Genomic DNA, 18,564 nt, shown 5'->3' with positions numbered 1-18,564 from the left:
GACATCTGTATACCTGGCACTGAGTGGCATCTGTATACCTGGCACTGTGAGGGGCTCTGTATACCTGGCACTGTGAGGGGCATCTGTATACCTGGCACTGTGAGGGGCATCTGTATACTTGGCACTGTGAGGGGCATCTGTATACTTGGCACTGTGAGGGGCATCTGTATACTTGGCACTGTGAGGGGCATCTGTATACCTGGCACTGTGAGGGGCATCTGTATACCTGGCACTGTGAGGGGCATCTGTATACCTGGCACTGTGAGGGGCATCTGTATACCTGGCACTGTATACCTGGCACTGTGAGGGGCATCTGTATACCTGGCACTGTGAGGGGCATTTGTATACCTGGCACTGTGAGGGGCATTTGTATACCTGGCACTGTGGGGACATCTGTATACCTGGCACTGTGAGGGGCATTTGTATACCTGGCACTGTGGGGACATCTGTATACCTGGCACTGTGGGGGCATCTGTATACCTGGCACTGTGGGGACATCTGTATACCTGGCACTGTGGGGACATCTGTATACCTGGCACTGTGAGGGGCATTTGTATACCTGGCACTGTGGGGGCAATTGTGGATCTGGCACCGCACTATTGGGGGCATATGTGTATCACGTCCCATTTTAACTGGCCACACACAATTTTTTGGCGCGTGCGCGCCTCCGGCGCTCACACACAGTACCTCTAAGGGGCAGACCTACTGGGGGGCAGGGTAATTTTTTAAGTTGAGAATTTTTGTATGGCCCCCGAAGGATTTTATAAATATCCTCGATAGAAAAAAGGTTCCCCACCCCTGGTCTAAACAATGTACTTTAACATGTGCCCTCTTTCAAATTGTTGTACTGGTGTTTCTGTAATACCCCTTTTAACTGCCCATGCATGCGAATGGCAAAATAAAGTGGGAGTGGGTTGAAAGAAGCCTTCTTGATCAAATCCTTCAACTGCACACAACTTGAAAAAAATAATAATAAATGTTTTGGAGTAAATATTTAAACCCACAATAATAAATGAAAATAACAATTTGTAATTTACTACTTAAAAACAGGAAAATATATTACATTTAAATAAAGTTTGATTTTTTTCTGACCTCCTTTCGCTTCTGTAGTAAAAGCTCCAATCTGTCATTTGCTCGTTTCCCAATTATCTTGTTCCTTTCCGCCTCATACTGCCTTTGTGTATTGTCCATGTTGATGCTCAGGTTAAGAGCGACATTAACCAAGGCTGTCATCAACTTCATAGCTGTAAGCAGGAATGTAAATGTATTACACAGCAAACAAATAATCCAGCTAATCTCCATGGTGACCATGCTGGTGGGGCGACAATACACATGGGCAACTACAGTACATTGACATAATCTCTGCCCACAAAAAATAATATAAAGTAAAAGATATGTAAATAAGGAGTACATAAAAAGGTGTAGCAAAAGAGTCAAATTATGGACAGGTAAAAAAGGTTTAATTAAATACAAACCTGCCAATGTACTTGTATGTCGAAAGGCTCGAACTTGCGAGTCAGAAAGTCCAGTGAGAAGAGAGATGACTGTGTCCATCATATACTCATCATATATAATGCTGTACTGACATTGGCGTACCAAAACACCAATAAACTCGCAAAAGCTGTATTTAAATTTCTTCCATTGTGGACCTGCCATTGTTAATGGATAATCTCCACTGTCCTACATAAACAAAAAGTTAGTATATTGCATATATTACAAATGCAGCATATATAATTATTACATATTTCAAAAAAAATTCAAATTACCATAGTTGATGCTGTAACTGACAAAATATTTACTATGTATTGGAAATTTACACACACAAAACAATGAGAAAGGAGACTAGATGAAGCAATGTGATTTAAATGCAAGAATTAAAACAACTATTTACTCACTGGATTTTAAAACCATGCCAGGTGATTCTACCCAGAAGCCAACTATATATTTATCTTTCATCCACTAGGGGACACTGGAGTCCTATACAGTAGGGGTGTGAAGCCTTGAACCGGAGGTGTGGCACAATCTTAAATTAGCATTGTCTGCACAGCCGGCTCCTCCCCCTTCACATCCCTCCTCCCTCAGTTTGAATAATTGTGCTGGAGGCACAATACGTGGAGCACTTGAGCTCCTGACTAAAAATCTAAAAGGGGCTGCGTAAGCCTAATAAAGGGGGGACAAAGCTGCCTAAGATCAGAGAGACAAAGATCCCTATTGAAGGGACCTGCATCTCTCCACAGGAGATCCTCAAATCAACTAATAGTGAGTACTGGTACAAGCTTAGGCTAGGGATCCAGTTAGAAAAAATATATATATTTATTTATTTTTTTCTTTTCTTTCACTCTCTCGCTAAAACCTCTACTGAGAATACTGTTTAAAACTCCCTTTGATACAGCTAATCAGGGAGGAAGGGCAGAGCGACGGTGGCGGCGCGTGGGAGACTTAGTGCGGCGCGGGACTCAGCCTGTCTTCCCTGTAAGCAGGGGGGACGGCGGAAGCGGCGCGCTGCACAGCAAGATCAGAGCAGAGAGGAGAATAGGTGCCGCTACGGGAGACGGACCCGTCGCGCGCGCCAGCCGCCGGCCCCAGGGCGATCTGCAAATGCGGTGACTCACGGGCGGAGAGGAGCACGGGCGCCGCTGCGGAAGACGGACCCGTCGCACGCACGCCAGCCGGCGGGTACGGAGCGCGCTGTGTAGCGGCAGAGGGGGAGGTCAATGTTGAAAGGCCACATCATATGAACTTACATAGTGGGGACCATGTTTGTTCCTTTTGGCGCCAGGATGAGGTGAGGGATGGGTCCTCCCCCTCCTCCACCAGTAGTGTACAGAGAAAAAAAGTTTATTCATAAAATAAATAACTCCCCCTGCTGCACGGCCTGGATAGTACAGGCATTAAGATAATAGAGAGTTAGGCAACAGCTCCCTCTACTGGGGAAATGTATATATACAATATGAGGATCTCCTGAAAATTAATCAAACTTTACAAATTATATTTTCAAGGGACGTCTGTTCAAAGATCCCGGAGAAAATACACAGAGACAAGCCAACTCTAACATCGTAGCTGATTTACAGTTGGGGTGTGAGGGTTGAGAGTCGGCTGGTGTTTTATTTTTTATTTTAATTTTTTGACCTGTTCCTTTTATAAAGAAAAGGGGACAGGTAATTCCAGCCGGATCCAATACCTTTGCTTCCGTCATCTCCCAGTCTTTCTCTTCCTAGTTTAAAGGGTGAAAGCGCTGCGTAATACCCTGGTAAGGGGTTTTAAAAAGAAAAACAACATGTCTAAGGCTACCAAGACCTCAAAGACCTGCTATGTTTGTACGAAATGTAACAAGAAGAGCACGCGGGTTGGCAGCTCCGGGGTGTGCGACTCCTGCTTAGACAAGGACGCTCCACCTGGGAGCAGTGCTCTGCCTAAGGCTTGGGAAGAAAACCTTGCCAATAGAATCTCCAAGGAAATGGCAGAATCCCGCAAGCAGCAATCAGAATGGGCTGCGGGATTCTCAAAGACAATGGAGGAATTTCTCATTAAGTTAACACCGCCCGCGCACGCTGAGACGAGTGTGCGCAGGGCTGTTAAAAGAACTCTTCCTATTATACCAGAAACTGAGGAGGAAGAGGGTTTTCTTCTGGATACGGAAGAAGGTGAGTTAATTGAACCTAACCTAGACGCCGATTTTCCTGAAGAAGACTCGGCGATCTCTGGTCTGGATTCCTTAATTGACGCGGTTAAGGACATCCTAAGTTTTAAGGAAGAGGAAGTCCGGGAGCCGGAGGATTTCGATTTGTTCGAATCCCAGAAGCCGCGTTCAGCAGCGTTCCCCATTCCTAAATCCCTCCAGTCTCAGATGGAGGAGGCTTGGAAACAACCTGACAAACGTTTTTAATTTCCGAAACGTTTTCAGGTAACTTACCCCCTACCTAAGGGTGTAATGGACAAGTGGGAAAATCCACCGGTAGTGGATGCTTCACTAGGAAGATTGTCAAAGAAGACAATCTTACCGATTCCTAACGTAACTACTTTAAAGGATGCGTCCGACCGTAAAGTTGACATGGCTTTAAAATTAATGTTTGTAGCAGCAGGTGCAGCGCAGAGACCTGCGATCATCTGTGCTTGGGTCAACAAAGCCATGGGTGCATGGTCTGGCCGGATCGTACAAGCTATTGAGGAGGAAAATAGCTTAGAAGAGATTACACAGCTGGCGGAACACATTAGAGAATCTGCTTCATACTTGTGTCAAGCTTCTAAGGATATTAGCAGAATAGCATCGCGCATATCTGCATCGGCCATATCGGCTAGAAGGATTTTATGGCTCAGAGAATGGCAAGGTGAGTCTGACACCAAGAAGGCGGTAGAATCCATTCCCTTTGGGGGTGAAATGCTGTTCGGACCAGAGTTGGACAAATGGATTTCGCAGGCTACAGCGGGGAAGTCCACTTTTCTGCCAACTCCTTATACGAGAACCGCTCCACAAACTAGGAGAGGTTATTCGGGACCATCTTTTACTTCATTTAGGTCACAGTCCTTTCGAGCCCGAGGTAGGGGGTTCGGTGCACAAGCACGCGGGGGCAGAGGTAGAGGCCGCTCGCAAGCAGCAACCAGATAACAGGATAAACCTGCTGACAAGACCGTGGCATGACGGCCTCCCAGCTCACCTGGGGTCCACCTTGGTGGGCGGCCGACTGGAAGGTTTTCAGGACATCTGGGCCAAAAGCTCACCAGAACTTTGGGTGAACAACTTAATCTCTCAGGGATACAAACTGGAGTTTCAACAGAGGCCTCACAGTCAGTTTTTTACAACAGGATTGCCTCAGTGCCCTCAAAAAGCAAGGGCACTACGGGCAGCAATCCACAAATTGCTACAAGTAGAGGTCATTATTCCGGTTCCCGCTTCACAGAGAGGAACGGGGTTCTATTCCAATCTTTTTGTCGTGCCAAAACCAGACGGGACAGTCAGACCAATACTCAATTTAAAAGTTTTCAACCAGTTTTTAAGAGTCTACAGATTCAAGATGGAATCAATCCAATCAGTCATTGCAGGCTTAGAGCCAAGCGAGTTCATGGTATCCATGGACATAAAGGATGCATATCTGCATATCCCAATCTGGACTCCTCACCAGGCTTACTTACGGTTCGCACTGGTGGCGGAGCACTACCAATTCCGGGCTTTGCCGTTCGGTCTAGCGTCAGCCCCAAGAATTTTCACAAAGATCATGGCGATCATGGTGGCAGGACTGAGACTGTTGGGGGTCACGATTATACCTTATCTGGACGATTTACTGATCAAAGCCCCATCTCAGAATCGACTGCTCAAGGATGTTCAGACATCACATCAATTTCTAATTCAACATGGATTGTCAATTTCCAAAAGTCCAACCTCGTACCGACTCAACGGATTCAATTCCTCGGTCTCATCTTGGACACGGTCCTATTACGTGTGTTCCTACCAGAGAGCAAGGTACAGGACCTACAGAGATTAGTGGCTCAGGTACGGAGGACGCAGACCGTTTCTCTGCACCTCTGTGTGCAACTTCTCGGGAAGATGGTGGCGTCGTTCGAAGCTCTCCAGTACGGCAGACTCCATTCCCGACCATTCCAGATGAACCTCATTGCTCAGGGAGCAGGCTCGCACTGGCTCCTCCATCGGAGAATCCGACTTCAACCACAAGTACGGGTCTCCTTGACATGGTGGTCGTTACACAAGAACCTTACAGCCGGCAAGAAATGCGGCATTTGGGATTGGAAGATCCTGACGACGGATGCCAGTCTCAGAGGTTGGGGAGCCGTCCTAGAGGACCATCAGTTTCAGGGACGGTGGACGCTACAAGAAAGCAAATTACCCATAAATATCCTCGAACTAAGAGCAGTCTACAATGCCCTTCTCTTAGCAGAAGACCTAGTCATGAATCAACATATCAGGATTCAGTCGGACAATGTCACGACGACGGCTTACATAAACCGTCAAGGAGGAACAAAGAGCAGGATGGCGTTAAAGGAGGCCACAAAGATCTTGTTGTGGGCAGAAAGAAAAGACATCATTCTCTCCGCAGTGTTCATTCCAGGTGTGGAGAACTGGGAGGCAGATTACCTCAGTCGCCAGGACATGCATCCGGGAGAGTGGTGCCTTCATCCACGGATTTTCAACATGATTGTGAGAAGATGGGGTCTGCCTCAGGTGGATCTAATGGCGTCTCGACAAAATCATCAGCTGCCCAGATATGTGTCAAGAACTCGAGATCCAGCAGCAGAAGGAGTGGACGCATTAACACTTCCTTGGTGTTACAGGAGGGTTTACATTTTTCCACCTTTCCCACTCATACCCAGGGTTCTGAAAAGAATAAAGCGGGAACGAGTGTGGGTCATTCTAATCGCACCAGATTGGCCCCGCAGGAGTTGGTACACCGACCTGCGAGGGTTACTTGCGGAAGATCCTTGGAGGTTACCTCAGAGAGAGGACCTGCTATCTCAGGGACCGTTCCTACACCCCGATCTCAACAGGCTGCGTTTGACGGCGTGGCTATTGAAACCCGTATCTTAAGAAACAGAGGGATCCCACGAACGGCCATTCCTACAATGATTGCTACAATGATTGCTGCAAGGAAACCGGTCACAGCCAGGCACTACTACAGGATTTGGAGACGGTACATGGCTTGGTGTCAGGAACGGGGATGGAATTCATCTAACTTCCATTTATCGCGACTTCTACTTTTCCTTCAGGCCGGTCTAGAGGGAGGACTCAGATTGGGCTGCTTGAAGGTTCAGATTTCGGCTCTCTCCATCCTTTTTCAAGAGCGGCTAGCATCCTTACCAGAGATTCAAACCTTTTTACAGGGGGTTCTGAGGATTCAACCCCCTTTTCGTCCTCCCACGGCACCATGGGACCTAGGGTTGGTGTTAGAATATTTGAAGTCACCGACTTTTGAGCCGTTGACGAGAACGGACCTGAAATATCTTTCTTGGAAGGTCACGTTATTACTGGCCTTGGCTTCGGCTAGGCGGGTTTCTGAGTTGGGAGCCTTATCCTGTAAGAGCCCTTTCTTAGTTTTTCATGAGGATAGGGCGGAACTCCGTACAAGAGCAGACTTCCTTCCGAAGGTGGCGTCGGGGTTTCATGTAAACCAGCCAATAGTGGTCCCATCTTTCCAGGGTCTCACAGATGAGGACGTGTCATTGGATGTTGTCTGAGCTTTACGGGTATACGTACAGGTTACGTCGTCCTTTAGAAAGTCGGACCATTTGTTTGTTCTTTATGATGGGCCAAAGAAAGGTTGGCTGGCCTCTAAGCAGACCTTGTCCAGATGGATTAGACTTGCCATTCGGCAGGCTTATATTTCCTGTGGCAAACAGGTTCCGGTTCAGACGGGTGCTCATACTACCCGATCAGTGGGTACCTCGTGGGCGGCTGCCAGAGGTGCTTCCACTACTCAACTTTGCAGAGCGGCGACGTGGTCTTCAGCCCACACGTTCGCAAGATTTTACAAGTTTGATACTTTTGCGTCCGGAGAATCTAAGTTCGGACGTTTCGTTTTGCAGGCCACCGACAGCACTCCCTCCCTGGGGGAAAACTTTGGGACGTCCCCTACTGTATAGGACTCCAGTGTCCCCTAGTGGATGAAAGAGAAAGGAGGATTTTGGTACTTACCGATAAATCCATTTCTCTGAATCCTCTAGGGGACACTGGACGCCCGCCTCGGTGCTGTCAACCTGCTGTGTTCCAAGTTCTTGTTTTAATCAGTTCGTACAAACAGCGTTTGTTATTCGGTTAAGAGTTCTTGGCCGCTGTTTGATATGTTGTACGGTTCGGTTCCTCGCCATGGGCTATAGTGTCATGTCCTATTCTCTCAGTCACAATTTTCAAACTGAGGGAGGAGGGATGTGAAGAGGGAGGAGGGATGTGAAGGGGGAGGAGGCGGCTGTGCAGACAATGCTAATTTAAGATTGTGCCACACCTCCGGTTCAAGGCTTCACACCCCTACTGTATAGGACTCCAGTGTCCCCTAGAGGATTCAGAGAAATGGATTCATCGGTAAGTACCAAAATCCTCTTTTTTGAGCACCTTATTTGAATATTGTTTTGAGTATCTTCCCAGTGTTTCTCATGGAATCAGGGAAAGATTTTACCGTAAATAACAAAAATTCCGTTTCTGCTACTTCCACTGGGGACAATGGGACTCCGGGGACGATCCAAAGCAGTCTTCATGGCAGGGAATGCACTGAAGCAGCAATAACACCTTGGGTCCAAAACTAGCATCCACAGAAACAAGTGTCAAGTCTATGGAATCTGGCTGAGGTATGCATGAAGGACCAGGTGGCCATCCTGCACAGCTGTTCCACAAATGCTCCATGGTGTGTAGCCCATGAGGCAGCAACCAACAGAGATGAAACAGTCGAAACCCTGGAAGGAACCTACTGGCCTCGTGCAATGTAAGCCTGTTGAATAAAAGCACAATACCAACAAGTAACCATATATTTTGAACCCGGCTTGCGAGAATCAGAGGACAAGAAAGTAGTCCGTCTTATGAATGACAGAGGTGTTGATAACAGGTTCAAAGAGCACGGACCACATCCAAAGAACAATTTGCATTAACCTGCAAGGAAAGAGCCATCACTGGACATAACCAAATATAGGATTTTAATTACCTACCGGTAAATCCTTTTCTCGTAGTCCATAGGGAATACTGGGAATCCAATCTTTAGTGCCACTTGGCATCATGGGCACTATAGAAGTTTGTTAACGTGTGCTGGCTCCTTCCTCTATGCCCCTCCTACCAAACTCAGCCTAGGAAACTGTGCCTGAGGAGACGGACATACTTTGAGAGAAGGATATAGATAAGGAAAGTGGTGAGATTTCAAACCAGCACAACCAGAACAAGAGGAAAGCCATGCTAACCAAACTTGAAAACTGGAACAGCAATAGCTGAATTAAACAACGGTAAACAAGTAACCTTGCAGGAAGAACGTAGCAATGGGCGGGCGCCAAGTATCCCCTACGGACTAAGAGAAAAGGATTTACCAGTAGGTAATTAAAATCCTATTTTCTCTTACGTCCTAGGGGATACTGGGAATCCAATTTAGTAGCATGGGGAAGTACCAAAGGTCTCAAAGCGGGTAGGAGAGTGCTAAGGTTCCTGCAGAACTGACTGACCAAACTGAAGGTCCTCAGAGGCCAAGGTATGGAACTTGTAAAACTTGGCAAACGTGTTCGAACTGGACCAAGTAGCTGTTCGGCAGCTACTTGAGACCCCCCGGGAAACCGCCCAAGAGGAACCCACCGACCTAGTAGAGTGGCCTATACAGATTTTAGAATCGGCAAACCTGCCGTGGAATAAGCATGCTGGATAGTGAGCCTGATCCAGCGAGCAACGGACTGCTTTGAAGCAGGACATCCAATCTTGTTGGCATCATATGAAACGTACACAGAGTCCAATTTCCTGTGACGAACAGTTCGCTTTATATATACCTTCAAAGCCCTTAAAACATCCAAGGACTTTGAAGTAGCAGAGGCGTCAGTAACAACCAGGAACACAATTGGCTGGTTGATGTGAAATGCTGACACCACCTTAGGAAGCAATTGATAACGAATTTTGAGTTCAGCCCTGTCGTCATGGAAAATCAAGTAGGGGCTCTTATGAGACAACGCCCCCAGCTCCGACACGCGCTTTGCTGAAGCCAAGGATAACAGCGTGACGGTCTTCCACGTAATAAACTTTACGTCTACCTTCTGTAACAGTTCAAACCACTCTGATTGAAGGAAAGTCAGAATGGTAATGTTTTGACATTACCCCCTTCCTGGCTTGGATTATAGTCGGGATAACCATGTCAGCAATCCCTCTCCTGGCTAGAATCAGCCGTTCAACTTTATGCCATCAAACTTAGCTGTGGTAAGTCTTGATAGACGACCGGGCCCTGTTGCAGAAGATCCTTGCGAAGAGGTAGAAGCCAAGGATCTTCGATCAGCATCTCGAGAAGATCCACATACCAGGCACTTCGAGGCCAGTCCGGAGAAATGAGAATTGCTTGAACTCTTTCCCTTTTTATTCTTTCGAGAACTCTTGGGATCAGAGGAATGGGAGGAAACACGTACACCAGCTGGTAGACCCACAGAGCTGTCAGGACGTCGTCCGCTACAGCTTGTGGGTCCCTTGACCTGGAACAATACCGCTTGAGCTTCTTGTTGAGTCTAGAGGCCATCATGTTGATTTGTGGATAACCCCACCGACGTGTCAGTCACTGGAACACCTCCGGGTATTCCAGTGACAGCACACACACAGGAAAAGGTTAAAAGGTTAACCCACAAAGAGCCCTGCCCGAGACACACACAGAGAGGACAGAACCAGCACACGGCGCCATTATCGCTAAAGCCAAGCTTAGCCGGGTTGCAGACTAAGTACCTAGATTACGGAGTTAGTACACTAGTATAATGCTCCCCTGGTACCACTGAGGTAATCTGAGGCTCTCCGGAGTAGTTGCGCATCCCTGTAGTCAGCATCTGTGTAGCTGCAGTAGGGTAAAATGGCGCCTGTGAGCTGCTGAATCCACACATAGTGAAGCCCCGCCCCTTCAATGGCGCGCGGTCTTCCCGCTCTTCTTTAGACTGGCATTGTGTGTCTCTGTGCATAAAATGGAGTAAGCCCCCTTTTAAGCCTGTATTGCCAGTCTGGGTACTGTGTACACTACAGTGTATTTAGTCTGGAGACTCATTCCGCCCCGTTTAGAAGCAGTGCGTCTCCGTACCCTTATGCCGCCATAATGCCCAGCGACCCGCTAACTGGGACACCGGCTTAGTACTCACCACTTTTCTATCTTCTGGCTCTGTTAGGGTGGCGGCGTGCTGCGGTAATGTATGCTTGCCGTGGTGGGGCTTGCGAATAGTTCCCTCAGGAGCTAGTGTCCTGCCAGCGGAGAAAAAGACCATTAACCCTTAGTGGGGTTGGGCCGTTTCCTCACCCACCCCCAAGTCCCACGAAGCAGGCAGGCTGGTGCCATCCAGTCCTGCCTGAAAATAAACTTTAAAAATAAATGCAGAAAACTCTTCAGAAGCGTCCAGAGATGTAACCAGCTCCTTGGGGCACATTTTCTTAACGGAGTCTGGAAGGAGGGGAATAGAGGGAGGAGCCAGCACACGTTAACAAACTTCTATAGTGCCCATGGCTCCAAGTGGACCCGTCCATACCCCATGGTACTAAATTGGATTCCCAGTATCCCCTAGGACGTAAGAAAAACCGCAATTGGCTGATTTATGTGAAAAGAAAAAAAAAACACCTTTGGCAAGAAGGCCATGTACTAAGTACTACTATTTAATCATGAAACACAAGAAAAGGGAAATGACAAGACAGTGCAAGGAGAAGAAAAAAAAAAGTGTTCCACATGAAGTACTCAAGATCAACAGAAGCCAGAGGCTCAATAAGATCAGACTGCAGAAAACCGATTGAGGTCAAAGTAGCAGTAACGTGTTGCATGTATGTCTGAATTTCCGGGTCAGACAGTGGGAGGCCCGCCCCGTCATGCAGCAGGCTTGTCTGTTTTGGAAGCAGGCTGACGGGCAGCCCAGGAACGTTTAGGTTTGGGCTTTGTGGATTTGGAAGTGCGAGCCTGTTTCGGATACGCCTGACCCGTTGCTTTACTTGGAGGTCGAAAGGAGCGAAAGGAAGTACTTTTAGCCTTCGGAGCCGAAGGATTAGTACTAGGCAGACAGGCAGTCTTAGCAGATGCTAAGTGAGCAACAATCTTGTTGAGATCTTACCCAAAAAGGATGTTTCCCTTAAAGGGGATCAGCTCCAAGGTCTTTTTAGAGTCCAGATCTACAGAACAGGACCGCAACCAGAGAATCCGGCGAGCCAGAATGGACGTAGTAAACGCTTTGGCCGCCAGGACACCTGCATCAGATGCCACTTCCTAAATATAATGAGAGGCTGTAATAATACATGAAAGACGCTGTCTAGAATTATCAGGAAAATCAGACGGAAGCTCCGCTTCAACTTCCTGAACCGAGGCTTCAATAGCTTTTGCAGCCTAAGAAGCCGCAATAGTGGGCCTATGCACAGCTCCTGCAAGAGGGTAAATAGACTTAAAGCAACTCTCCACACGTTATCCGTCGGTTCCTTCAGAGAGGTGACGGTAGTGACAGGCAAAGCAGATGACACCACCAGACGCGCCACCTGCGAGTCCACCGGAGGTGGTGTTTCCCAATTTTTACTTAGCTCCGCAGTGAGGGGATAACGAGCTAGCATCATCTTAGACAGGGAGAATTTCTTTCCTGGATACTCCCAGGATTCCTGAAGTATGTCAACCAAATGGTTAGAATGGAGTAAAACTAATTTAGTGACCTTCTGACGCTTAAACTTATCAGGTTTCTTAGAGGTATCTGGAGGTTCTGCTTCATCATCAATTTGAAGAATCAGTCTGATAGCCTCCAAGAGGTCAGGAACATCCACCTGTGTAATAGATTCCCCATCAGAAGCATCTGCATCAGTGTCTGAGGGGTCAGTATATGCACCATCTTCATCAGATTAAGTAGCCGAAACATGTGTGGATTGTGAGGAAGTAATGGACGGCTTAGGGGACTCCTTGGTCCTAGGCGGGCGAGGGTTAGGTTTTTGTTTAGCCAAAGACGGATTTAATTGCTGTAACTGAGTGGACAGATTATCTGACCATGGCAGATTAACTGCAGGGACAATATGTGGCTGCAATGGCACAGGAGGTCCCACAGGGGGCGCAAGTCTAGTTACTAGCTTAATAAATTAGAAAAGGCAGCCCAAGGTGGGTCTAGGTGTGCCCCAGGTGCCTGAACCCAGTACCTGAACCCTCAGCTGCAATGTTTTCCTCCGAGCAATCCGTGGCGTAAGCACTGCATGGGGCAGGATCAGCAATGGATCTACCGCCCTGTTTAGCAGACATTTGTAAGCGTAACCTTAGGGTGTAATAGTACAATATAACCAGCAAAGTACCTGTTAAAAAAAACCCGGTATAGTGTGACTGCAGAGCAGAGCACAAACAGAGAATTTAATAGGTATATGGTGACTGAAACACACAGACAAAAATACTAAAGTAGTAAATCCTTTGCAACACTATATTACATAAGAACCCTGACGCACATCGCCCCCTTCAGGGTACAGAATATTGGGATAGCAATATGTGTGAGATACACGGAATACAGACCACACAGCAGCTATTGGCACACACAGTCACATGTGCAATGCAGAAATTATTACAAACAATAAAACTGCACTGGACTAGCAATACTAAGTAACTGGAATACTAAATAAAGCTATATATACAGATATAACAATGCACAGTAAATACTGGATGTATATCACAGGATACTTGTACTAAATATCCCTGTAGTTATGCACTTGTTCTTAACGAACACTGTCTAAAAGACATGTAGAATACTTAAGTGTCCTGTAAATGTACAGAGCTGATGAGGCAGGCGGCTTTAAAAAGGAGACATTGCCCAGCAGTCCCAGGATCAGCGCAGCTGTGTAATGGCGCCAAAACGTTGACAGGGAGTGAGGGAGAAGAAAGATGCAGCTCCAGGGCGGGAACATTTGCAGTAAATGGCGCCTGGGGCTGGGGGGCTGGGCTACAGGTCAGCGCTCTTTCCCCTTTGCTGGACATCATCACCGGGTACTGCGGGGCCTATAGAAAACGGATAGTGAGAAATCCGACCTGTGCCCCTTGCCCTGGTGATCTACTGGGGACCCTGTACGGCCACAGTGTCCATGTCAGCGGGTGTGTTCCGTCTCCGGAGACCACGCCGAATCGCAATTTCAGCGCCTGGGGGACCCTCTTACCTCCTCCCAAAGACGCGGCCACACAATTCAGGAGAGCAGCGGCGGGTGTGTGCCTGAAGTGACCGGAGCCCTCCGCTGTAAGTACCCGGCAACCAGGGCACGTGAGTATACAGCACTGCTGGGGGAGGTGAGGGAGCCGCAGCACGATATGTCAGACTGACATATAGCACTTCTAAGCTCTTTTCAGGGCTGCCTAGTGCTACACTCCCCGTTAGCTGCCTGCACTGCAGGCACCAACTTAAAACTGAGCTCCAGTGCCTGGAGGCGGGGATATAGAGGAGGCAGCGCTATGCATCCTGGTAACAGTCAAAGCTTTTAGCCTGTTGGTGCCTCGGATCAAGATCCAACTCTACACTCCAATGTAATTCCCTGTGGAATCACAGTTTACCACGCTGCAGAAAATTTTTTTGACACTTAGAATTTTTTGTCTGTATTTTTCCAGGCCAACTTGAAAAGGCCATCTAACTCTGCAGAATCAGGGAAAGCGACATAAGGCTTGTTTTGTGTCAAGAAAAACGACTGCTGTGACGCAGTGTCCTCTAGAGGGAGCTTCAACACGTCCCATATAGCCAGAATGAGGGGTTCAATACCCTGAGCAGAATAAGAATCCCCACTAATAGGATTAAATCCTCCCCATCCTTCTGTATATCCTCATCTGAATCAGATAGTAAGGCAGGTAAATCACGCTTCTGTGGACCTGCATGAGAGGTGGATATCTGCCCTAGCAGCTAAGTCTGCAACAGTCTGTTGTAGTAACGGAGTTTTCTGAACATTAGCAGAAAGTTGTGATGACATGTCAGACATCATAGTTTTAAGAGCCCCTAGCCAGGAGGGCTCAGGACCCTCTCCCCCATTTGTGAAGATTGGCTGCATTGCTCACATGAAACAGAATAGATAAGGGAGAGAATCAAGTGTGGCAACACTACAGAGTTTGTGTTTACCCATGCTTACAGTAATCACAATAACATACACACACAGACAGTATACTGATCAAGCCTGCCGTTACTGTATGTGAAAGGAGACACACAGCACACCCCTAGCTGCACAGTCCCAGTGAGGCTGTCAGCTAAAAAAAATAAGATTTTACTTACCGGTAAATCTATTTCTCGTAGTCCGTAGTGGATGCTGGGGACTCCGTAAGGACCATGGGGATAGACGGGCTCCGCAGGAGACATGGGCACTTTAAGAAAGAATTTAGGTTCTGGTGTGCACTGGCTCCTCCCTCTATGCCCCTCCTCCAGACCTCAGTTAGAGAAACTGTGCCCAGAAGAGCTGACAGTACAAGGAAAGGCTTTTGGTAATCCAGGGCAAGATTCATACCAGCCACACCAATCACCGTATAACATGTGAAAACAACCAGTTAACAGCATGACAAACGACAGAGCATCAGGTCAAACCCTGATGCAACCATAACATAACCCTTTTTGAAGCAATAACTATATACAAGCATTGCAGAAGAAGTCCGCACTTGGGACGGGCGCCCAGAATCCACTATGGACTACGAGAAATAGATTTACCGGTAAGTAAAATCTTATTTTCTCTAACGTCCTAGTGGATGCTGGGGACTCCGTAAGGACCATGGGGATTATACCAAAGCTCCCAAAAGGGCGGGAGAGTGCGGATGACTCTGCAGCACCGATTGAGCAAACAAGAGGTCCTCCTCAGCCAGGGTATCAAACTTGCAGAACTTTGCAAAAGTGTTTGAACCTGACCAAGTAGCCGCTCGGCAAAGTTGTAATGCCGAGACCCCTCGGGCAGCCGCCCAAGAAGAGCCCACCTTCCTAGTGGAATGGGCCTTAACTGATTTTGGCAGCGGCAATCCAGCCGCAGAATGAGCCTGCTGAATCGTGTTACAGATCCAGCGAGCAATAGTTTGCATTGAAGCAGGAGCACCAAGCTTATTGGATGCATACAGGATAAACAACAACTCTGTTTTCCAGACCCTAGCCGTTCTGGCTACATAAACCTTCAAAGCCCTGACCACATCCAGTAACTCAGAATCCTCCAAGACAGTAGTAGCCACAGGCACCACAATAGGTTGGTTTATATGAAAAGATGAAAACACTTTCGGCAGAAATTGTGGGCGGGTCTGCAATTCTGCTCTATCCACATGGAAAACCAGATAGGGGCTTTTATGTGACAAAGCCGCCAACTCTGACACACGCCAAGCCGAAGCCAAGGCTAATAGCATGACCACCTTCCACGTGAGATATTTAAACTCCACCGTTTTAAGTGGTTCAAACCAGTGGGATTTCAGGAAACTTAACACCACGTCAAGATCTCAAGGTGCCACTGGAGGCTGAATATGCAGCACTCCCATTACAAACGTCTGAACTTCAGGTAGAGAAGCCAACTCCTTTTGAAAGAAAATGGATAGGGCCAAAGTCTGGACCTTAATGGAACCCAATTTTAGGCCCAAATTCACTCCGGACTGTAGGAAGTGAAGGAAACGGCCCAGCCGGAATTCCTCCGTAGGAGCATTCCTGGCCTCACACCAAGCAACATAATTTCGCCATATACGGTGATAATGTTGAGCTGTCACGTCCTTCCTAGCCTTTATCAGCGTAGGAATGACCTCATCCGGAATGCCTTTCTCTGCTAGGATCCGGCGTTCAACCGCCATGCTGTCAAACGCAGCCGCGTTAAGTCTTGGAACAGACAGGGCCCCTGTTGCAACAAGTCCTGTCGTAGAGGAAGAGGCCACGGGTCCTCTGTGAGCATTTCTTGCAGATCTGGTTACCAAGTCCTTCGTGGCCAATCTGGAACAATGAGGATTGTTCTCACTCCTCTTTTTCTTATTATCCTCAGCACCTTGGGTATGAGAGGAAGAGGAGGAAATACATAGACCGACTGGAACACCCACGGTGTGACCAGGGCGTCCACAGCTATCGCCTGAGGGTCTCTTGACCTGTCGCATTACCTCTGTAGCTTTTTGTTGAGGCGGGATGCCATCATGTCCACCTGTGGCAATTCTCACCGACTTGTAATCTGTGCGAAGACTTCCTGATGAAGTCCCCACTCTCCCGGGTGGAGGTCGTGTCTGCTGAGAAAGTCTGCTTCCCAGTTGTCCACTCCCGGGATGAACACTGCTGACAGTGCACTTACGTGATTCTCCGCCCAGCGAAGAATTCTGGTGGCTTCCACCATCGCCACCCGCTCCTTGTGCCGCCTTGTCGGTTTACATGAGCCACTGCGGTGATGTTGTCTGACTGAATCAGAATCGGTTGGTCGCGAAGCAGGGTCTCCGCTTGACGTAGGGCGTTGTATATGGCCCTTAGTTCCAGGATGTTGATGTGAAGGCAAGTCTCTTGACTTGACCACAGACCTTGGAAATTTCTTCCCTGTGTGACTGCTCCCCAACCTCGGAGGCTTGCGTCCGTGGTCACCAGGACCCAGTCCTGAATGCCGAATCTGCGGCCCTCGAAAAGGTGAGCGCTCTGCAGCCACTACAGGAGTGACACCCTGGCCCTGGGAGATAGGGTGATTAACTGATGCATCTGAAGATGTGATCCGGAACACTTGTCCAGTAAGTCCCATTGAAAGGTCCTCGCATGGAACCTGCCGAAGGGAATGGCCTCGTATGATGCCACCATCTTTCCCAGGACTCGAGTGCAGTGATGTACTGACACCTGTTTTGGTTTTAATAGGTTCCTGACCAGTGTCATGAGTTCCTGAGCTTTCTCTATCGGGAGATAAACCCTTTTCTGGTCTGTGTCTAGAATCATGCCCAGGTAAGGCAGACGAGTCGTAGGAACCAACTGCGACTTTGGAATATTCAGAATCCAGCCGTGTTGCTGTAACACTTCCAGAGAAAGTGCGACGCTGTTCAGCAACTGCTCTCTTGATCTCGCTTTTATGAGGAGATCGTCCAAGTACGGGATAATGGTGACCCCTTGCTTCCGCAGGAGTACCATCATTTCCGCCATTCCTTGGTAAATATTCTCGGTGCCGTGGACAGACCAAACGGCAACGTCTGAAATTGGTAATGACAATCCTGTACCACAAATCTGAGGTACGCCTGATGAGGTGGATAAATGGGGACATGAAGGTATGCATCCTTTATGTCCAGAGACACCATAAAATTCCCCCCTTCCAGGCTTACGATGACCGCTCTCAGCGATTCCATCTTGAACTTGAACCTTTTCAGGTATATGTTCAGGGATTTTAAATTCAATATGGGTCTGACCGAACCGTCCGGTTTCGGGACTACAAACATGGTCGAATAATAACCCCTTCCCTGTTGAAGGAGGGGAACCTTGACCACCACCTGTTGAAGATACAATTTGTGAATTGCAGTTAACACCATTTCCCTCTCGTGGGGGGAAGCTGGTAGGGCCGATTTGAGGTATCGGTGAGGGGGTATCTCTTCGAATTCCATCTTGTATCCCTGAGACACAATTTCTATTGCCCAGGGATCCACCTGGGAGTGAACTCACTTGTGGCTGAAATTCCGAAGACGTGCCCCCACCGGGCCTAGCTCCGCCTGTGGAGCCCCTGGTGGATTTTGTAGAGGCCAGAGAGGACTTCTGTTCCTGGAACTAGCTGTGTTGTGCAGCTTCTTACCTCTGCCCCTGCCTCTGGCAAGAAAGGACGCATTTGATAATACGGTGCTCTCTTAGGCTGTGAGGGAATAAAAGGCAAAAAATTTGACTTTCCAGCTGTAGCTGTGGAGACCAGGTCCGAGAGACCCTCCCCAAACAATTCCTCACCCTTGTAAGGTAAAACCTCCATATGCCTTTTTGAGTCGGCATCACCTGTCCATTGCCGAGTCC

The 18,564-nt window shown here is 48.0% G+C and overlaps 1 protein-coding gene across 3 annotated transcripts in view; it reads right to left on the bottom strand.

The window, feature by feature from the left end:
* Window positions 1–18,564, bottom strand: part of STAG2 (STAG2 cohesin complex component) — a 424,372-nt gene that overhangs the window by 218,455 nt on the left and 187,353 nt on the right. For all 3 annotated transcript variants that reach the window (XM_063937252.1, XM_063937250.1, XM_063937251.1), the window contains exons 8-9: window positions 1,476–1,680; window positions 1,093–1,244 (exon numbers count right to left, since the gene is read on the bottom strand). In XM_063937252.1, coding sequence (XP_063793322.1) covers window positions 1,093–1,244; window positions 1,476–1,680 — 357 coding nt within the window. The remainder of the gene's footprint in view (window positions 1–1,092; window positions 1,245–1,475; window positions 1,681–18,564) is intronic.

Source organism: Pseudophryne corroboree, chromosome 8 (assembly GCF_028390025.1).
Source record: "Pseudophryne corroboree isolate aPseCor3 chromosome 8, aPseCor3.hap2, whole genome shotgun sequence".
Classification (NCBI taxonomy): domain Eukaryota; kingdom Metazoa; phylum Chordata; class Amphibia; order Anura; family Myobatrachidae; genus Pseudophryne; species Pseudophryne corroboree.
Note: the sequence above shows the minus strand (reverse complement) of the source record. Positions and strands in the feature narration are given on the sequence as shown.